Raw genomic sequence first — 18,019 nt, 5'->3', positions numbered from 1 at the left:
TCGTCTTTGTGTGTTAATTTTACATATATAGCGATTTTTTCACTTATATTTCGATCTATCGTACGTCTGGCAGAAATGGAAGACATTGGTAGAGTGTAGATGAACGAAATCTACTCCTACAATAACAGAAGCCAAAGTTGCCAAAGATGTATAGAAGTTATAATGTATGCGTTTGTTTACTTGAAGTTCGTATGTACATTGTGTTTCCACAACGCCCTCGGGAACATTATAGCAAGGCCAATGTTACCCAAGGTTATAGAAAGAACAAATAGTCAATCATTTTTCCAAACAATGAAGATATAGCGGTCTTTAAATTATGACGTCATCCTTATGGCGTCGTCTGTATGACTGAGTTTGACAGATGCGCAGTTCTCTCTCTCTCTCTCTCTTGAATTATTTACCACTGCCATTTATACAAATACTTTTATTCTCTCTCTCTCTCTCTCTCTCTCTCTCTCTCTCTCTCTCTCTCTCTCTCTCTCTCTCTCTCTCTCGAATAATTTAAAACTCCCATTTATACAAATACTATAATAACAATGTTCAACTCTCTCTCTCTCTCTCTCTCTCCTCTCTCTCCTCTCTCTTCTCTCTCTCTCTCTCTCTCTCTCTCTCTCTCTCTCTCCTCTCTCTCTCTCTCTCTCTCAATTTGAACTGCCATCTATTATCAGCCAAATGCGCTCTCTCTCTCTCTCTCTCTCTCTCTCTCTCTCTCTCTCCTCTCTCTCTCTCTCTCCTCTCTCATAATTTAAAACTCCCATTTATACAAATACTATAATAACAATGTTCAACTCTCTCTCTCCTCTCTCTCTCTCTCCTCTCCTCTCTCTCTCTCTCTCTCTCCTCTCCTCTCTCTCTCCTCTCTCAATTTGAACTGCCATCTATATCAGCCAAATGCTTTCATGATCTCTCTCTCTCTCTCTCTCTCTCTCTCTCTCTCTCCTCTCTCTCTCTCTCTCTCTCTCTCTCAATTTGAACTGCCATCTATATCAGCCAAATGCTTTCATGATATCTCTCTCTCTCTCTCTCTCTCTCTCTCTCTCTCTCTCTCTCTCTCTCTCCTCTCTCTCTCTCTCCTCTCTCTCTCTCTCTCTCTCTCTCTCTCTATATATATATATATATATATTATATATATATATATGTTTCGAAATCTCGTACTCTCTGGCAGAAATGAAAGGCATTGGTAGAGGGTAGGTGAATGAAAACTACCAGCTACGAAAACATCAGCAAAGTTTCCAAAGACATATAGAAATTATAATGCATGTGTTTATTTACTTTAAGTTCGTATGTTGATTGTGCTTTCACAACGTCCTCTGGAATTTTATAGCAATGCCAATGTTACATAAGGTGATAGAAAGAACAAAAAGTAAGTGGAGAACAAGAAAAAAGAACCAAGAAAGAGGGAAAGATGGATAAGAGTACAAAGCTGAAACCTGCTAACTAAAACACTGGCAAACAATTAGAGATCGCTTGGCAACTCATAACATAGGAATAGTAAACTGAGGGTTCAAATACCTCCTTTAGGGTGCATTTATGTAGGAATAAACAGTAAAAGTTATCATAATAATATTATCTTGATTTCTTTTAGAAAAGAAGCAAAAGTTTGCTGCAAATCTTTGGGAGCTCATAACTCAAAAACATACTTATTCCCACTTAGGTACATTTTTCTCACTTGTTTGTTGTTCGATATTAGCGAAAAAGATATCGTTGAAAAGAAGAATAAAAATCCCACAATTCTGTCAGACAAAATTTTGATTTTCATTTTACATTTTTTTTTTTCACGATTATTTTCCGTCTAGACGAAGAAGAAAAAAATAAAAATTCATAAAAAAAAACAGAAAGGAAAATCAAATTCTGTCTGACAGAATTGTTCGGGTTATTAGAGTAGTTTTTGTGGTATAAGTTTCAATACAATTGGTATTATAGTAGTGGGGAAAAATGTACCTAAATATTTTTTTAAAATTATGATTTTTGCTAATAAATCCAAAAGTTTTTGATCAAATGACTTGAAATTTTTATATGATAAAGGTATTATATATGTCTAAAACATATATAGAAATTGTGTAATTGGATCATTAGAAAAAAAAATGGTGGACATGGCGGACGGTCCCCTTAAGCAATGTGTGGAGAGCAAGGATTAGGATCCCCCCTCCCCCTTAGCTTTCAAAGTCTCTTCACTTATGTTTTTGTCCACATCGGAGTACATACATAATGATGCATCCTTAATTGAACTTTTCATTTACTGGTATTTACTTTGTTTTTTGTTAAACTGGTTGTAGATCCACCCTCTCTACTTTTGCTAGGGGCATGAGTGTTTGCAATTATCTCCTTGTGCCAAATGTAGGTTAAGGCCTCTTTTGCTTTCATGCATATGCTTTGAGGGGGAGGACGAGAGCTTTGCTTCTTCCTTCTGTTAATTGGGTGCCTATGCTACCACCACACCTGCGCTTACATGGCTGGCTTGGTACTGGGTGAGTATGTGTCAGGAGTAAGGAGCCCTCAGAGCTACGTCGGCGAGCTTTTAAGGTTCTGGTGGTGTGAAGGGTTCCCCCAGTGTTTGCCGTACCCTATTGGAGGTCGGAGTGGTTTTCCATTTGTGCTACCGCTGACGACGAGTCTGACCTAAGGCTGGTTTTTGGCCTCCTTAAGTCTTCCAGGTAGGCTTCCAAGTGTCTCCCTTGATGAGGCCAGTAGTGGAGGGTGTGGTCAATGTATTGGTGACTCCTGTGATGTCTGCTGTGGTTGCCCCCTCCTTGGGCGTAGGGCGTCCCTAGGCCCAGAAGGATGTGTTGACCCCAGTAATGGGGGGTTCCGTAGGCATCTACCCTGAACTGGTCACCCCCGTGACACCTCCCTCCCTTGTGCCTTACCTCGACAATTGTGCCTGGAGACTAGGGCTTCCTGCCCTTTAGGTGTTACTACTCCCTTCCCATGACAGTGTTGCCCAGTCTTGTAATTCTTGTTGGAGTAATCCCTGTGGTTTGTCCCCTTGGTGTGGCATCGTTGGCAGGGTTTCTCAGACTAAGAATGCTCTGCTTACAGAGCCTGAGGGGAGATTTGGAAAGAGGAAGAAGCATGCATAATTCTTCTTCCTTCTCTGGCTGGACAATGCCCAAGAATTTTCCAGGGAGTCTTTGTCTGCTTCTTTATGCTCAGAGGTTGCAACTGCTGTTGCCATCCTTGTGCATACGCCCCTGGACCAGTCCTCGGGTAGTACGTAGATGGTGATTGAAGCCCTTGTATCTACATCAACAAGCTTTTCAGGTTTTGACGGTGTGTGAGAAACCCAGAGTATTCACTGCACCCCTTCGAAGGCTGGAAGCTCTTCACTCATGACCTTGCAGGCTGTTAACAAGGAGTTTGACCCAAGGAAAAGTTGGGCTACCTTAGGTCTTGCAGGTAGGCCCTCCAAGAGATTTTTGAAGAAGTTGGTAGCTTAGTCAGCTTCTCCCCTAGTACCCCGCTGTGCAAGTGTCTCCAGTGATGCCAGTTGTGAAGGGCATGGTGGTTCCCCAGTCTCAAAGAGCCTGTTGGTTCCCCCCCCCCCCTTAAGCCTAAGAAGGCAGGTAATTCTAGTAAGGTAGGAGGCCATTCTTTATTTTCAGGTAGAAGGTCTCGGACCCCCTAGGCTGAAAAAGCCTTACCATTTACTGAAGCTTCTCACAATATATCTGCAGGCACAGTATACATTGAAATCCCTAATAAATCGTGCAAAACTTTGGCCAGCTTTTAACTAGAAGACCCCAGGCTTGGGGCTCTTCCTAGAGTCAAGGGCCTTGACCAAGTCAAACAGATGGCTTTTTTTTTTATTACCCCCAACCCACTCCTTTTAGGAAAGGTGACTCTAGGGAGAGGGTAAGGAAAGGGGGAAACACTGATGCAGGTGGTCCCCCTCTCCCACTGCTGAGAATAGGGGGATGCTTGTCTCACCATTGGGAAACTGAGCGGAGACATGGGTCCCAGTCTTAGCTAGTGAGTGTCCTTCAGGACCGTTACATGTTACCCTTTCCATCCTATTCCAGTGGGGCATGACGTTTAGGACGATCAGTCCTTGTCACTCAATGAGGAGAACCTCACCAGAGGAGTTCCACATGACTTCCCACCTTTGGATATGCAAGTGTTCCTGAATGCATCGAAGGATGGGTGGGGAACACACCTGGATGACATGGTTGTCTTGGGGATGTGGAACAAAGAAGAAAGGCATCTGCACACCAACATCTATGAGATGCAAGCAGCCTTCCTAGGGTTGCAAGCATTCCAAAAACATTTGAGGAAGCATTCAGTAGTATTAATGAGAGAACACCACCGTAGTGGCCTATGTCAATAAGCAAGGGGGCATGGTCTCGCAAGTTGATGAAACAGATGCACATCTGTGCAGCATTTCATGCTGTATAGCAGTGTACATTCCAGGTAAGAGGAATATACTAGTACACTCAGTCACCAGGGGTAGGCTGTAGTGGCAGAGTGCTCCCTACATCTGATGAAGTTATAACACCACAGGACATCGACACACTTAAGAACGAGTTATTTGAAATGAGACCAACAAGAAGACCAGGCAACAGAGAAGGAGGACACCAGGCGATGAACCAATCTCGAAGACGACGGAAAAGGCAGGAGTATGCTGTTACTCAACGCGGCTGGGCGAAGAACAGAGGCCGCACTGCCCAGAATGCCATCCTTGCTAAGGACCCACTGGCCAATCCAAGCCTTCCGCCAGGGACAGTGGATTATTGGATGTCCCTCTTCGGACACCCAGGCAAAGCCAGACTCACGAATTATGACATCCCCACCAGACATTGCACCATCTTGGAGCCAATTACAACTGATGACATAGAATGGTGCAAGAGGAGAACAAGCTTGAAAACATCACCGGGCCCAGACGGCGTAAGACCTGCTGACTTCAGAGCAGTGGAGAATGGAAGAATAGCGGAGCTGTACAATAAGATCGTCAGTTCGCGGCTATCAACTGCAGAATGGGCAAAGGGAAGGACTACCCTGTTGCCCAAAAAGGACGTCCCTTAGGAGGCCGGGGACTTCCGACCAATTACAGTAACATCAGTAGTGACAAGGGGGTTACACAAGATACTAACCAAGCGGCTGGCGACGCGCATTCCTTTTTCAATGCGCAAAAAAGGCTTCAAGGCAGAAGAAGGAGTCAGTTGTAACCTCCTATTACTTAGAGAATTGATCAAGGAGGCTAAATGTGAGTCGAAGTCTTTGTACATCGCCTTCATCGACTTCAAGAAGGCCTTCGACTCCATTAACCACCCAGCCATCTTGAACACTGTAAGAAGGGCTGGGCTTGATGAGGAGACGACCCAGTACCTCCGAAATTTCTACCAAAGTATCAGCACGGAGGTATCTGGCGTCAAAGTCAAGATCACAAGAGGCGTTATGCAGGGTGACCCGCTATCCCCCCTGCTATTCAACATAGCCCTTGATAGAGCGCTCGAAAAACTCCCCAATGGCGTTGGGGCTACGCTAAGGGGAGAAATGATCAAGTTCCTGGCGTTCGCTGACGACATCGTTGTTGTGGCCTCAACTAGAGTTGGACTAACATCGGCTATTAAGAACTTACTAGATGAAGCAGGCAAGTTGGGCCTTGAGCCTGGCTTAGGAAAGTGTGCCACAGCAGGGATAGTCGGCGACCGCAGCAGGAAAACTTGGTGGTACATAGATAGCCGCCCGTTCGCATATGGGAACAACAACATCCCGGCCACCAGTCCCGACGGCTTTTATAAGTATCTGGGGATTGAGGTCGGGCTGGTGGTAAATGCTAACGGTGCAAAACTAATTGGAAAGGCCAGGACTGAGCTGGGGAATCTCCAGATGGTGCCATTGAAGCCTCAGCAAAAGTTCTGGTCACTCAAGAATTTGCTGGTACCCAGGTTGAAGCATATAGCCGTATTTGGAAACTTGAAAAATTATCATCTTGCTTCAGTTGATAAGGAGATACGGAAATTCGTCAGGAGGTGTCTACATCTGCCGGGCGATACACCACTCGGAGCATTCTACGCAGGTACAGCAGCTGGAGGCCTCGGAATCTACAACTTCACCGATGGCGTTCCAAAGGACCTGCTAGAATGCTACAGACGTTTGACGAGATCTCCAGATCTGTTGGTAGCAAGGATAGCTGCTGAATTAGTCTAACAACATCGGGCCCCTGCTGCCACCGACTGGGGATCAAGTCTTTACAATACCGTAGATGGGTGTAGGCTCAGAGAGGCGCCTTATGGACTCAGGCCCAAATTGCTGGACTCTGGCACGCATCTGATGAAAGGGGGAGCATTCTGTAATGCTGTGAAGCTCAAATTAGGTATCCTGACAACACCGGCCCGGAGCGCACGAGGAAGATTACAGAGCAGCCGATGCGATCTAGGCTGTAATGCCCCCGTAACCCTGCATCACTTCATGCAGACGTGTCCATCAGTTCAGCCATGGAGAATTAAGAGGCACGACAAGATCAAAGACCTCATAGCAAAGAAAGCCACTGAAGTAGGGTATCTTACAGTAAGTGAACCCCGGATCGCAACTAGACAAGGGCTCCGCAAACCGGATTTAGTCATATGGAAAGATGGCAAATCAATGGTTATAGACGTGCAAGTAAATGCTGATGCCAACGTTAGATCCCTCGAGTTCTTTGATGCAACAAAAGTGGCAAAGTACAACACCACATGCATCAAAGACGCCGTCAAAGAGCTGACGGGGACAGAACCCACTATTAAGGCAATAACTGGGAACTGGCGTGGTGTTCTGTCTAGAGGGACTATTAGTCTATGCCAGAGGCTCAAGATGTCTGTGAATGATATGGACCTAATGACGGTCAAAATTCTGGAAGGTGGATTGTCCATGTACTCTAACTACATGGGCATGGCGGGCGGCGGCGACGTAACCTAGTGTCTTCGGCCACCAAGATCGACCGACTGACGTTCCTCCGGGGACAGAAGAACTGCGTCCCCGTTAAGTGGAGATGGTCGCCGGTAGAGTCTACAACGGAGATAGTTTTAGACCGGGTGAGCCGTTGAGACTATTAATTTTAAGGCTAATATGTAAGGAATAGGTTAAGTTTAAGATCTGTTATAACCAGGTTCCTATGTAAATACCTACTTTGCAGATGAAGAACATCATCATCTGCGTAGGAAAGGAACCTAACCTTGAGACATAGTAGAGAGGTACCAGCTGGTTTAAGGATTGTAATCGTTAGGTGAGAGCTCTCAGTTAGGGTTAGGTGAAAAAAAAAAAAATAGCACAAAGGGTTCTTGCCCTGTGGGGCATTTCCCAATTCCAGGAACAAGAATGTTTTTCAAAGAAGCCTTCCAACACCCATGGGATCAATTGTTCGTGTACGGCTTTCCAACGTTCAGCCTGGTCTGGCCAGTATTCAGTAGTGTTGATTATGCCAGGACTGGTAACTCCCAGATGGCCTCAAGTCGAGTGGTATCCCGATCTGCTTGCACCTCTGGTCGAAGTCCCAAGAAAAGTACCCCAGTGGACCAGGCTTTCTCTGTCAGCCACGCCTACAGAGGTTCTACCAGGCCATGGAGTCCTCTGCTTTTCACGGGTAGACTATCCAGTATCTGCTCCGAGTGAAAGAATTTTCGCGAGGTACTGCATAGGAGAGTCTAGATACCTCCAGAAGTCCTCTACAGCCGTCTACCAGGCTAAGTGGGCCATCTTCTTCAAATGGTCTCGTAGAAGGGATATTTCTCTGGTCAGAGCAACTTTAGCACAGATAGCGGATTTCCTAATCTTTCTTCGCCGAGAGAAGTGCCTCTTAGTCATATCCTTTCAGTTGGCTTTAGCGAGCTGCAGAGTCTTTCAGTTTTGTGCCAAACTTTGTGGCCAAATCCCAGAACTTGCCGGTGCATTACCCTAGGTTTGAGTTCTTCTCCATTCTCTGTCTTTGGGAGGCATTGGGTGGTGATTGAGAAAAGATGTTCTTGTATCCTGTTCAGGCTCTGTGGTGCTATTTGAAACGTCCCGACACCTCGGGCTTAAGTCTCAGAGACTTTTCTTTAAAACTGGCTGGTTCAAAAGAGGTATCAAGGAACACGGTCTCTTTCTGTCTTTGTGAGACAATCTGTAGAGCGTATGCCTTGACTGATGAGAGTGCCAGCTAGGATGAGAGCACACAAAGTCAGGAGTATTGGCTCCTTCAGGAGAAACCTGTCAGTAAGCAAAGTGCTGAAGGCTGGTGTCTGGAAAAGGCAGACCACCTTCAGGGCCTTTTGTTTGTGAGAGTACAGTATATATACCCTCCAATCCCTTGACACTTTTGTGCTTGGACATACGGTGTCTGCTCCAGTAGTTTTCCAGTCCAGTCCAGCTCCCACACGGAACAAAGATACATCTTGTTTATGATAACGTGTAGATGTAAGAGTGAAATGACTGGCTCTTCTCCTTAATTTTACTGTTCCCCTCTATCGAGGACAAAGCAGTCAAAATGTTTCATGCTGATCGGTCCTGATACTGATAAGTTTCACTTCAGAGATTCATTCTTTAGGTCTAAAATAGTATCTCTCCAATCCCCTTTCATGGGTGGGGGGGGGAGGGATGGTGGGGATGGTGAATCTTATACCAACACATTAATCATCATACTTGGTATTTTTTTTCCAACTGATGTCCCCTTCAGGGAAAGGGGATCTTCAGTTTGATCAGGTAGGAGGTTTCTGGGGTCATCGCTTTGCTTCTCCACATATCAAGTAGTGATCACTTCCAGGGGAAAAAATTAACTTTCTAGGTTGGGTTTCAAGGGACTTCCAACTCTCCAAACAGTGAATATTTCTGATTAAAGTACAAGGGTTTCTAAGTTGCGTAGGAACAAATCATAAATTTGTACTGTAATTTGTATTTTTCCTAGCCATACAAACCTGAGTCCTTTAATTCAATTTCCCACCTCATCCACCCCTTTCAGTCCTGGGCCCGGGCTGAAAGGTCAAAAGTAAAGGCAGTTGCCCCACACACTCACCAGCTAATAACTACAGTACTTGTTATCCAAATTTAATGACCAACTCCAGTTCGCGCTGAATACATCTCCTTGATTTAAAGAACTGCGGTTTGTATGGATGGGAAAAATAGAAATTACTTTTAGATTTGTGATAAAAACTATTTCCATTATTCAGCACTGTTTCTTGTCTTGAATTACCATATGGAATTATTGCTCCCTGCCAGTGAAATGATTCAGCAGAATAAGAGGTCTGCACATTGTATGGAATGGATTGGATTTATGAATATGGGTTGTATAGCTTGGTGCTGGGGCCTTTTGATGCTGATCAGTGCTCATGTACAACTGGGGGAAAACCTTAGTACTCTATGAGGAAAAAGTTAAAGATGTTGAACAGCAAGAAGCAGTAAATGATGTAGGAACAGAAGTATAGTAGAGTAGAAGGATAAAAAGCAAGTGCAGCTAGGGGGAAGAAGGAATCCTGCAAAGACCCGTACGTAATGCCTACAATATTTAGTACAACCCAAGGGGCACTAACATCACTAATTCCTTATTGGGCGTACGTTGTATGGACTTAAAAAACACAACAGGATTGTTTATATGTTCTATAATTAAACTTATTTTTGTTGGGATATACTCATCTTACTTACCATTTATTGTATTTTGCTTCAGTAACATTGGATAATATGATAATGCAATGATTAAAGGGGCATTCCCTAATAGTAGGGGAAAGTTAACCTAGAAGGATTCATGAAGTCTTATATGTGTATTGAACCACTCAGCTGACTACACTTTCTGGACTTTAAAAACCCATGAAATATAAGCTTGGGATTTCTTAAGCCAAAAAATATATTACATTTTTCAATATTTAACTTAGCCGGTGATTATATAAGCTGCAACTCTGTTGCTCGACAGAAAACTCTACGTTAAAAATCCGCCAGCGATCGCTATGCAGGTAGGGGGTGTACTTCAACAGCGCCATCTGTCGTGCAGGTACTCAGTACTCAATGTAAACAAAGAACTCAATTTTCTCTCTGTCGGGCTACCGGCAAGACCTACTAATTCGCTGTGCTAACTGGATTTGTTTTCACAACTATTGGTGAAGTACACTATTCTAGTTTTGAGCTTTCGCTATGCAGGTGTTTTATCTTCATCTCAAAACTTGAACTCGTTTTGGATAGATTTAATTATGGTGACAAAGAGAGTATGGACTTTCTTTCACTTTTAAATGGCCGACCCTTCCCTTAGACGGAAGTGTGTTTAGGCTTTTAGTAATTATCTTATCACGTTATAGATTTTCCTCTATATATTTTATATCTCTCCGCCTTTATTAGGCCTCTTCGATTAACTTTCCATTTTTTATAAACATATAAAATAAATTTTAATGCTTTGTTTATATAGACCCTTCCTGAGAGTAGGCGGTCCTAACTTGGAACCGAAGTTAATCAACATTGAGCCCTTTATATCGTCTTTAGCTTTTAAAGGATTTAAAACTTTTTAAATGTAATATTTTATGAAGGAATTTCTTTGATAGTCTTCGTACTGTTTTCAAAGATGAACTAACGTTTAGTTTTTTATGCTACGCAGTTGTTGACGTTCAGGACGTTCAACATGCGCTCTATCGTTACGATAGAGAGAGAGTGTATCACGGTTTCACTTTGCAGTAAGAGTAAATCGATTCTGACGTTTTGTTCATTCTTTCTTAGCTTAAATGTTTTAAATTCTAATTTAAAGGAACTTTTTATTTGAAAAACCTTTCAGTTTTTTCCTTTAGTCAAATAACATGTTTTTTTTGACGATATATAATTGGGCTCTTCTCTTAGGTGCGAAATCAAGAGAGAAAGAGAGAGAGAGATAGAGACGGAGGGAGAGAGAGGAGAGAAAACGTTCCGTTCAAGCGGGTAACGTTGTTCTCGTGTTACTCTCGTCCCTAGTCTCTGTACGGGGAGGAAGGATAAAACGTTTTTAGGTTTTTATTCTCGTCCCCAGGCTATGTGCGGTGAGAGATTGAAAACGTAGTTATATGAAATAGTGTTTAGTCTCTTTCCCAGCCACTGATTTTTCTTTTTATCTTAAAATATGTTTTCTGTTTTTTGCTGGTATTATGAGCTTGCATTATACGACTAATTTCGCAATTACTACCTTTTAATGAAGGGTAGAATTGCGTGTTTCAGGTAGAAATAAGTGCAAAACAGAAAATCGAAGTGATAAAGCGGGTGTTTCTTACCAAGATCTCCCCTACCATAAGACGAGAGAGACGTTGTTTCTCCTCGCCATCCGTAGGCTTTTCGCATAAGAAACCTGTCACAAGGTTTCGAAGCCCTTAAGCGAAAGTCAGTCCTTTCAGGACAGGTCCAGCGTCCTGGTTACAGCCATTAGGACAGCTCTGACCCTATGCAGTCATCGGATAACTGCTCGCCGCCTAACAAAAGCGTAACACAGAGTCTTTTTTTTGTAGGCAAAGTGTTGCGGTCACAGACGTTACCCTCGTCTATTACCACAACCATTTCCGTTGATCCTTAAGGGGTTGTATGGCAAACATGCAGTATATGCTTGCCTCCCTTATGGAAGACTATTCTGCCGATTAGTCCGTTGAGTCTAGCCGTTTATCTCATCTATATCCTGACTTTCAGCCAACCTAACGTTCCTTTGTGCTTACTGTTGACGTTGGCGTAGCTTAGTCACGTCAGTCAGGTTGTTTAGAACCACACTCGATGCGGTCTCGTGTGGTTTTTCAGCCGCATTTGGACGTTAGGCCACTGGCTGATGCTCCTGTTGACGTTCTAGATGTTCACTAACAATCGGAGTTGACTTGTTTTGACGCTGTGCGTCAACCTCCGCATTCTAGAGTTGTTTTGACTGCTCAGTCTAGGCAGTCAAAGCAGTCTCGAGTGGACGCTGTACGTCCTCACGCACCTGTTGTGGTTGACAGTTCAGTTGTTGACAGTTCACAGACTGTCAAGCAGTTACATGACGTTGCGTTCTGGTCCGCTACTAATGCACCAGTGGGAGACTCAGCTTTTATCGGACAAGGTTCCTGTAGATGAGGAAGTTGCTGTTCTCCCTCCTACTGATATTCCCTTGAGGACTCTGTCAGATGGAGAGGAGCCTTAAGCTGCTTAGCCTCCTATGGACTTTAATTAAATCATGATGATTTTTTTTAAGGATCTTCGTCCGGATCTTGTAACTGCTGCTCCTCGTTCGCCTAAACGTCAGAACTTACACTAGGCCTAGCTACTTCGAAGCCGTTGTTTTTAAGCTAGTGCTCTCTCGCTCTCCTAGAGAGCGTTACGTTGGCTAGGCGACTGGTTTTTCACCAGGAGGAGTTTGGGGGATACAGCCTTTGCTTTCCCTTCTTTTAAACTGGTTTATAGAGCGAGAGTCTGATATGACACGAGAGAAGTTCTCGGCTTGGGAGTTCATGCCTCTGCCCAGATAGACTTCTCAATTCTGGTAGACTCTCCCTGGCGCCTAGCCAGGAGACGCTCCAAGTTGTTTACAGGTCAACTTCTCAGCTGTTGTCGAGCCTTTGAAGTTTTGCTGTACTATTATGTCACGCATAACAAGGCTTTCAGGGATGGTAAACGGTTCCGCCTCAGTCGCTAACCCCGTCTGTTGCCACACCTGCTCCCGTAGACCCTAAATGGGCTTTGCTGCAAGACATGCAGTCCAAGCTTGCGTCCTTGATAGAGGACTTAAATGCGGAGAAGAACCTTCTGGCCAACAACCTTCCAACCGGTCGGTTGTGCGCCCTGTTGACGCTGAGGTAACCTACTCGCGTCTGCCAGTTGAGGTGGTTCCTCCACCGATGCGACCCAGTGTGGGTTGCCAGCCGCACGTTGACGTTAAGCGACGCACGGAGGTGGTTGTTGACGTTCAGGACGTTCAACAACCAGCAGAGGTGACTTGTTGTGACGCAGTGCGTCAACCTCAGCAACCCGGTAGGGTGTTGACTGCACAACCCAGACGGTCTAGACAGTTTCGGGTTGACGCTGTGCTTCCTCGCGCACCCATGGTTGTTGACAGTTCACAGACTGTGCAGCAGTTCCATGATATTGCGTCCGGCTCCGTCACGCATCCACCAGTGCGACCGGATTCAGCGAGTCAGACGTTGCCCACTCCGTTGCCGTTTCCTCATCAGTTTCGGATGAGGAACCCTCTGATGAGGACGTTGCTGAACAAGACGATCAGCCCCCAACCCTGCTATCCATCCAGAAGATGCTGAAGAAGGAACGCTGCTCAGTCAGGCTGTGGATGAGTCTGGTAGGGACGCTGTCATCCGTGGATCAATTTGTGTCACTAGGAAGACTACACCTCCGTCCTCTTCTATACCATCTAGCTTTTCACTGGAAAAAGGACAAGACGCTAGAAGCGGTCTCGATCCCGGTTTCCGAAAAGATAAAGTCTTGTCTGACTTGGTGAAAGGACTATATCAACCTAAGAGAGGGTCTTCCCCTGACTATTCAGACTCCCAACCACGTTCTCTTCTCGGACGCATCGGACGTAGGCTGGGGTGCGACATTAGACGGTCGGGAATGCTCGGGAATATGGAACTCGAGTCAAAGGACAATGCATTTCAACTGCAAGGAGCTACTGGCAGTACGTCTGGCCTGGAAAAGCTTCAGGTCTCTCCTTCAAGGCAAAGTGGTGGAGGTGAACTCGGACAACACCACGGCTTTGGCGTACATCTCCAAGCAAGGAGGGACCTACTCTCTGACGTTGTACGAGATCGCAAGGGACCTCCTCACCTGGTCAAAAGGTCTAGACATATCACTAGTAACGAGGTTCATCCAAGGCAACTTGAATGTCATGGCAGATTGTCTCAGTCGGAAGGGACAAATAATTCCAACATAATGGACCCTCCACAAGGATGTATGCAAGAGACTTTGGGCCACCTGGGGCCAGCCAACCATAGATCTCTTCGCAACCTCGATGACCAAGAGGCTCCCAATATTTTGCTCACCAATCCCGGACCCAGCAGCAGTTCATATAGATGCCTTTCTCCTAGATTGGTCACATCTAGATCTATATGCATTCCCTCCGTTCAAGATTGTCAACAAGGTACTGCAGAAGTTCGCCTCTCACGAAGGGACAAGGTTGACGCTAGTTGCTTCCCTCTGGCCCGCGAGAGAATGGTTCACCGAGGTACTTCGATGGCTAGTAGACGTTCCCAGAACACTTCCCCTAAGGGTGGACCTTCTACGTCAGCCACACGTAAAGAAGATACACCCAGGCCTCCACGCTCTTCGTCTGACTGCCTTCAGACTATCGAAAGACTCTCGAGAGCTAGAGGCTTTTCGAAGGAGGCAGCCAGAGCGATTGCTAGAGCAAGGAGAACATCCACCCTTAGAGTCTACCAATCGAAGTGGGAAATCTTCCGAAACTGGTGCAAGTCAGTATCCGTATCCTCGACCAGTACCTCTGTAACTCAAATAGCTGACTTCCTCTTATATCTGAGGAAAGAACGATCTCTTTCAGCTCCCACTATCAAGGGTTACAGAAGCATGTTGGCATCAGTCTTCCGTCACAGAGGCTTAGATCTTTCCAACAATAAAGATCTACAGGACCTCCTTAAGTCTTTTGAGACCACGAAGGAGCGTCGTTTGGTTACACCTGGTTGGAATTTAGACGTGGTACTAAGATTCCTTATGTCAGACAGGTTCGAACCGCTACAATCAGCCTCCCTGAAAGATCTCACCTTAAAGACTCTTTTCCTGGTATGCTTAGCCACAGCTAAAAGAGTCAGTGAGATTCATGCCTTCAGCAAGAACATCGGATTCTCATCCGAAACGGCTACGTGTTCTACAACTTGGTTTTCTAGCCAAAAACGAGCTGCCTTCTCGGCCTTGGCCAATATCGTTCGATATTCCAAACTTATCGTATGGTTGGAAATGAACTAGAAAGAGTCTTATGCCCTGTAAGAGCTCTTAAGTTCTATTTAAAACGAACTAAACCTTTACGAGGCCCGTCTGAAGCTTTATGGTGTTCAGTTAAGAAACCATCTTTGCCTATGTCAAAGAATGCTTTATCCTATTTTATCAGACTGTTAATACGAGAAGCTCATTCCCATCTGAATGAGGAAGACCAAGCTTTGCTGAAGGTAAGGACACACGAAGTTAGAGCTGTCGCAACTTCCGTGGCCTTTAAACAAAATAGATCTCTGCAAAGTATAATCGACGCAACCTATTGGAAAAGCAAGTCAGTGTTCGCGTCTTTTTATCTTAAGAATGTCCAGTCTCTTTACGAGAACTGCTACACTCTGGGACCATTCGTAGCAACGAGTGCAGTAGTGGGTGAGGGCTCAACCACTACAATTCCCTAATTCCATAACCTTTTTAATCTTTCTCTTGAAATGTTTTATTATTGTTTTTGGGTTGTCCGGAAGGCTAAGAAGCCTTTCGCATCCTACTTGATTTGGCGGGTGGTCAAAGTCATTTCTTGAGAAGCGCCTAGATTAGAGGTTTTGATGAGGTCCTGTTGTATGGGTTGCAACCCTTGATACTTCAGGGGTCGCTCAGCATCCTAAGAGGATCGCGAGGCTCCGTAAGGAAGACGTACTTAAAAAGGCAGAGTAATTGTTCAAGTCGACTTCCTTACCAGGTACTTATTTATTTTAAGTTTGTTATTTTGATAACTGCTAAAATAAAATAAAAAATCCTTAGCTCATAATAATGTAAACATTTATTGCTGGTCTCTACCCACCCCCCTGGGTGTGAATCAGCTTATATAATCACCGGCTAAGTTAAATATTGAAAAATTTTATTTTTATAATAAAATAAATTTTTGAATATATTTACCCGGTGATTATATATTAAAGGACCCTCCCTTCCTCCCCAATAGAGACGCAGTGGACCGAGGAGAAAATTGAGTTCTTTGTTTACATTGAGTACTGAGTACCTGCACGACAGATGGCGCTGTTGAAGTACACCCCCTACCTGCATAGCGATCGCTGGCGGGTTTTTAACGTAGAGTTTTCTGTCGAGCAACAGAGTTGCAGCTTATATAATCACCGGGTAAGTATATTAAAAAATTTATTTTATTATAAAAATAACATTTCTCATATCTTTTAGATTGGATGGAAGGAAAACATCGAGTAGCCTGGGAAATTGCACCGAATAGTAGGCCAGGAATTTCACTCCCTTTCCAAGGCGTTCCATTCTTTATAGTTGGACATGCAATTTATGACTGCCGACATGGAAGAAGAAGAAAGCCATCCAGAATATGTAAGGTAATAGAAGAAACCAACTGTTCTATTAATTTAAGCTAATTTTACTTACTTAAGTCTTCATTTACTCTGTTTACGTGCTGAGTTTATTTTGGGTAGATTTAAAAAAGAAAAAAAAAACATTGTGCAATTATTCTATTTCACTAAGTTAAGTGTTCTCTGGTAGGCTTTCAAGGCAAGAGACAAGTATCCCCATTTTTTTTTACTATAATGTATAGATTCCTAGTCAGTAAAGTACAGTATTGGGCTTTGCTCAGATTTTATTTTCTTGGTTTTGTTATTTAAATTTTTAGCAAATTCCAGTATCTCTTACTAGATATAGTTTTTATTATTTTCATTAACTTTTATCATGTGGATCTGTCATTGTTAACAATATCTACATTCATATCTTGCAATATAATAGGAACTTTAATGTTATATATCCAGGAATGATTTGGTTTTAGCCATAAAAAGTAATCTATTGAAGCAAGAAGTCTTTTAATAATTTTCTCTAGAGAAACCCCGCTTACACATTGTTATAATGTCAATAGCATCTGTATCACATCTGATGTAGATGCAAAGATGTAGTTTTCAATATCCAGAACTACTCATTGCTTTTTTAGCACCATTTCAGGATAGGTTATGTACCTAACATAGTCAGAAATGTTGTATAGCCTCTTGGTGATCCTCATATGATATTTTTAGTACCCAATCTACTTTATTTTTCCCACTGGGTAAATTCTTGTGATACTAAGATACTTTTTGTTAGGGGTATTTTCATTTCAAAATCCTAAAGAGCTAATTGATTAGTTTTGTGGCCTTCCATAGTTGTCTTGAGATATGACCTCAGTTGTTAAATGTGAGTCCTCAGGATAGTGTTCTAGGCCAATTACTTTTCATACTATATACTCATGTTATCGGGTTTGACCTAGAAAACAAGCTCGTTGCATATGCAGATGATGCTACTCTCTTTCCTGCAATTTCATCGCCTGATTATAGATCTGGGCTTGTTAAATCCCTTTTTTGGGCTCAAGCCATGTCGTCCTGATGGAAGTTCCTAAAGGGTAGCTTCCTTGGGTATATATAACTACGGCGATATTCCCAGAGAATTTACCTTAAGGTACCCAGAATTCTAACTCCTGGAGCGAATATCCCTAATAAAAGAACCAGGGATATCGCGAAATATCAGAGGACGTATTCTTGACACGCCACATAGCAATCTGCTCCCCGAGCAGAGTTAACACTTTGAAGGGGTCAATCGGCAAGAAAACGAAAAACGAGAAAGAAAGGAGAGCCGCTCGCAAGGTATATCTCCTCTCCCGTTTCGTAAGCGTGCATTGCGCCGCTCACGGCGCCATCTGTATTCTTTTTTGCGTAGCTCAACAACTCGGTGTTTTTCCCTGTGTTATCTCGCAATTCTTGGATTATTTCAACTTTATAATGCTTTCTCCAACTTCTTCTGCTTCTGATAAGTTGAGTATTATTTCTTTTATGTATAAATGTAAGCTCTTGGTAATTTTAAAATGATTTGATTGTGATATCGTTGTTACAAGAGCTGTTGCCTACCAGAGGCGTCCTGGACGCTGTTGCTCGCTATGTATGAGTTATTTAGTTAGCCAGAGCGACGTTCCCGGCTGTTTCGCTTTGATAATTTTAGCTATTCAGCGTTACATAGGATTTCTTTATATGATGCTTTTAGTATTTCCGTTTTGGCGAAGGGTTTGCCGATTCTGGCCTACGCTAGACCTTGTAGCCTAGTCGTTTGGCCCTAGTACTTTCCTGCATGATATTCAGATTTCCGAGTGTTTTAAAATTTTATTGAAGCTTTAGGCAGTTTTATACATTTAAGATTATGTTGACTTTCTTCCAAGATA

At 43.7% G+C, this 18,019-nt stretch overlaps 1 protein-coding gene across 4 annotated transcripts in view; it reads left to right on the top strand.

The window, feature by feature from the left end:
- Nucleotides 1-18,019, top strand: part of LOC137641471 (uncharacterized) — a 91,661-nt gene that overhangs the window by 18,964 nt on the left and 54,678 nt on the right. For all 4 annotated transcript variants that reach the window (XM_068374063.1, XM_068374062.1, XM_068374061.1 and 1 more), the window contains exon 3: nucleotides 16,012-16,169. In XM_068374063.1, the coding sequence (XP_068230164.1) occupies nucleotides 16,012-16,169 (158 nt within the window). The remainder of the gene's footprint in view (nucleotides 1-16,011; nucleotides 16,170-18,019) is intronic.

The sequence above is a fragment of the Palaemon carinicauda genome, chromosome 5 (genome assembly GCF_036898095.1).
Source record: "Palaemon carinicauda isolate YSFRI2023 chromosome 5, ASM3689809v2, whole genome shotgun sequence".
Taxonomy (NCBI): Eukaryota; Metazoa; Arthropoda; class Malacostraca; order Decapoda; family Palaemonidae; genus Palaemon; species Palaemon carinicauda.
Note: the sequence above shows the minus strand (reverse complement) of the source record. Positions and strands in the feature narration are given on the sequence as shown.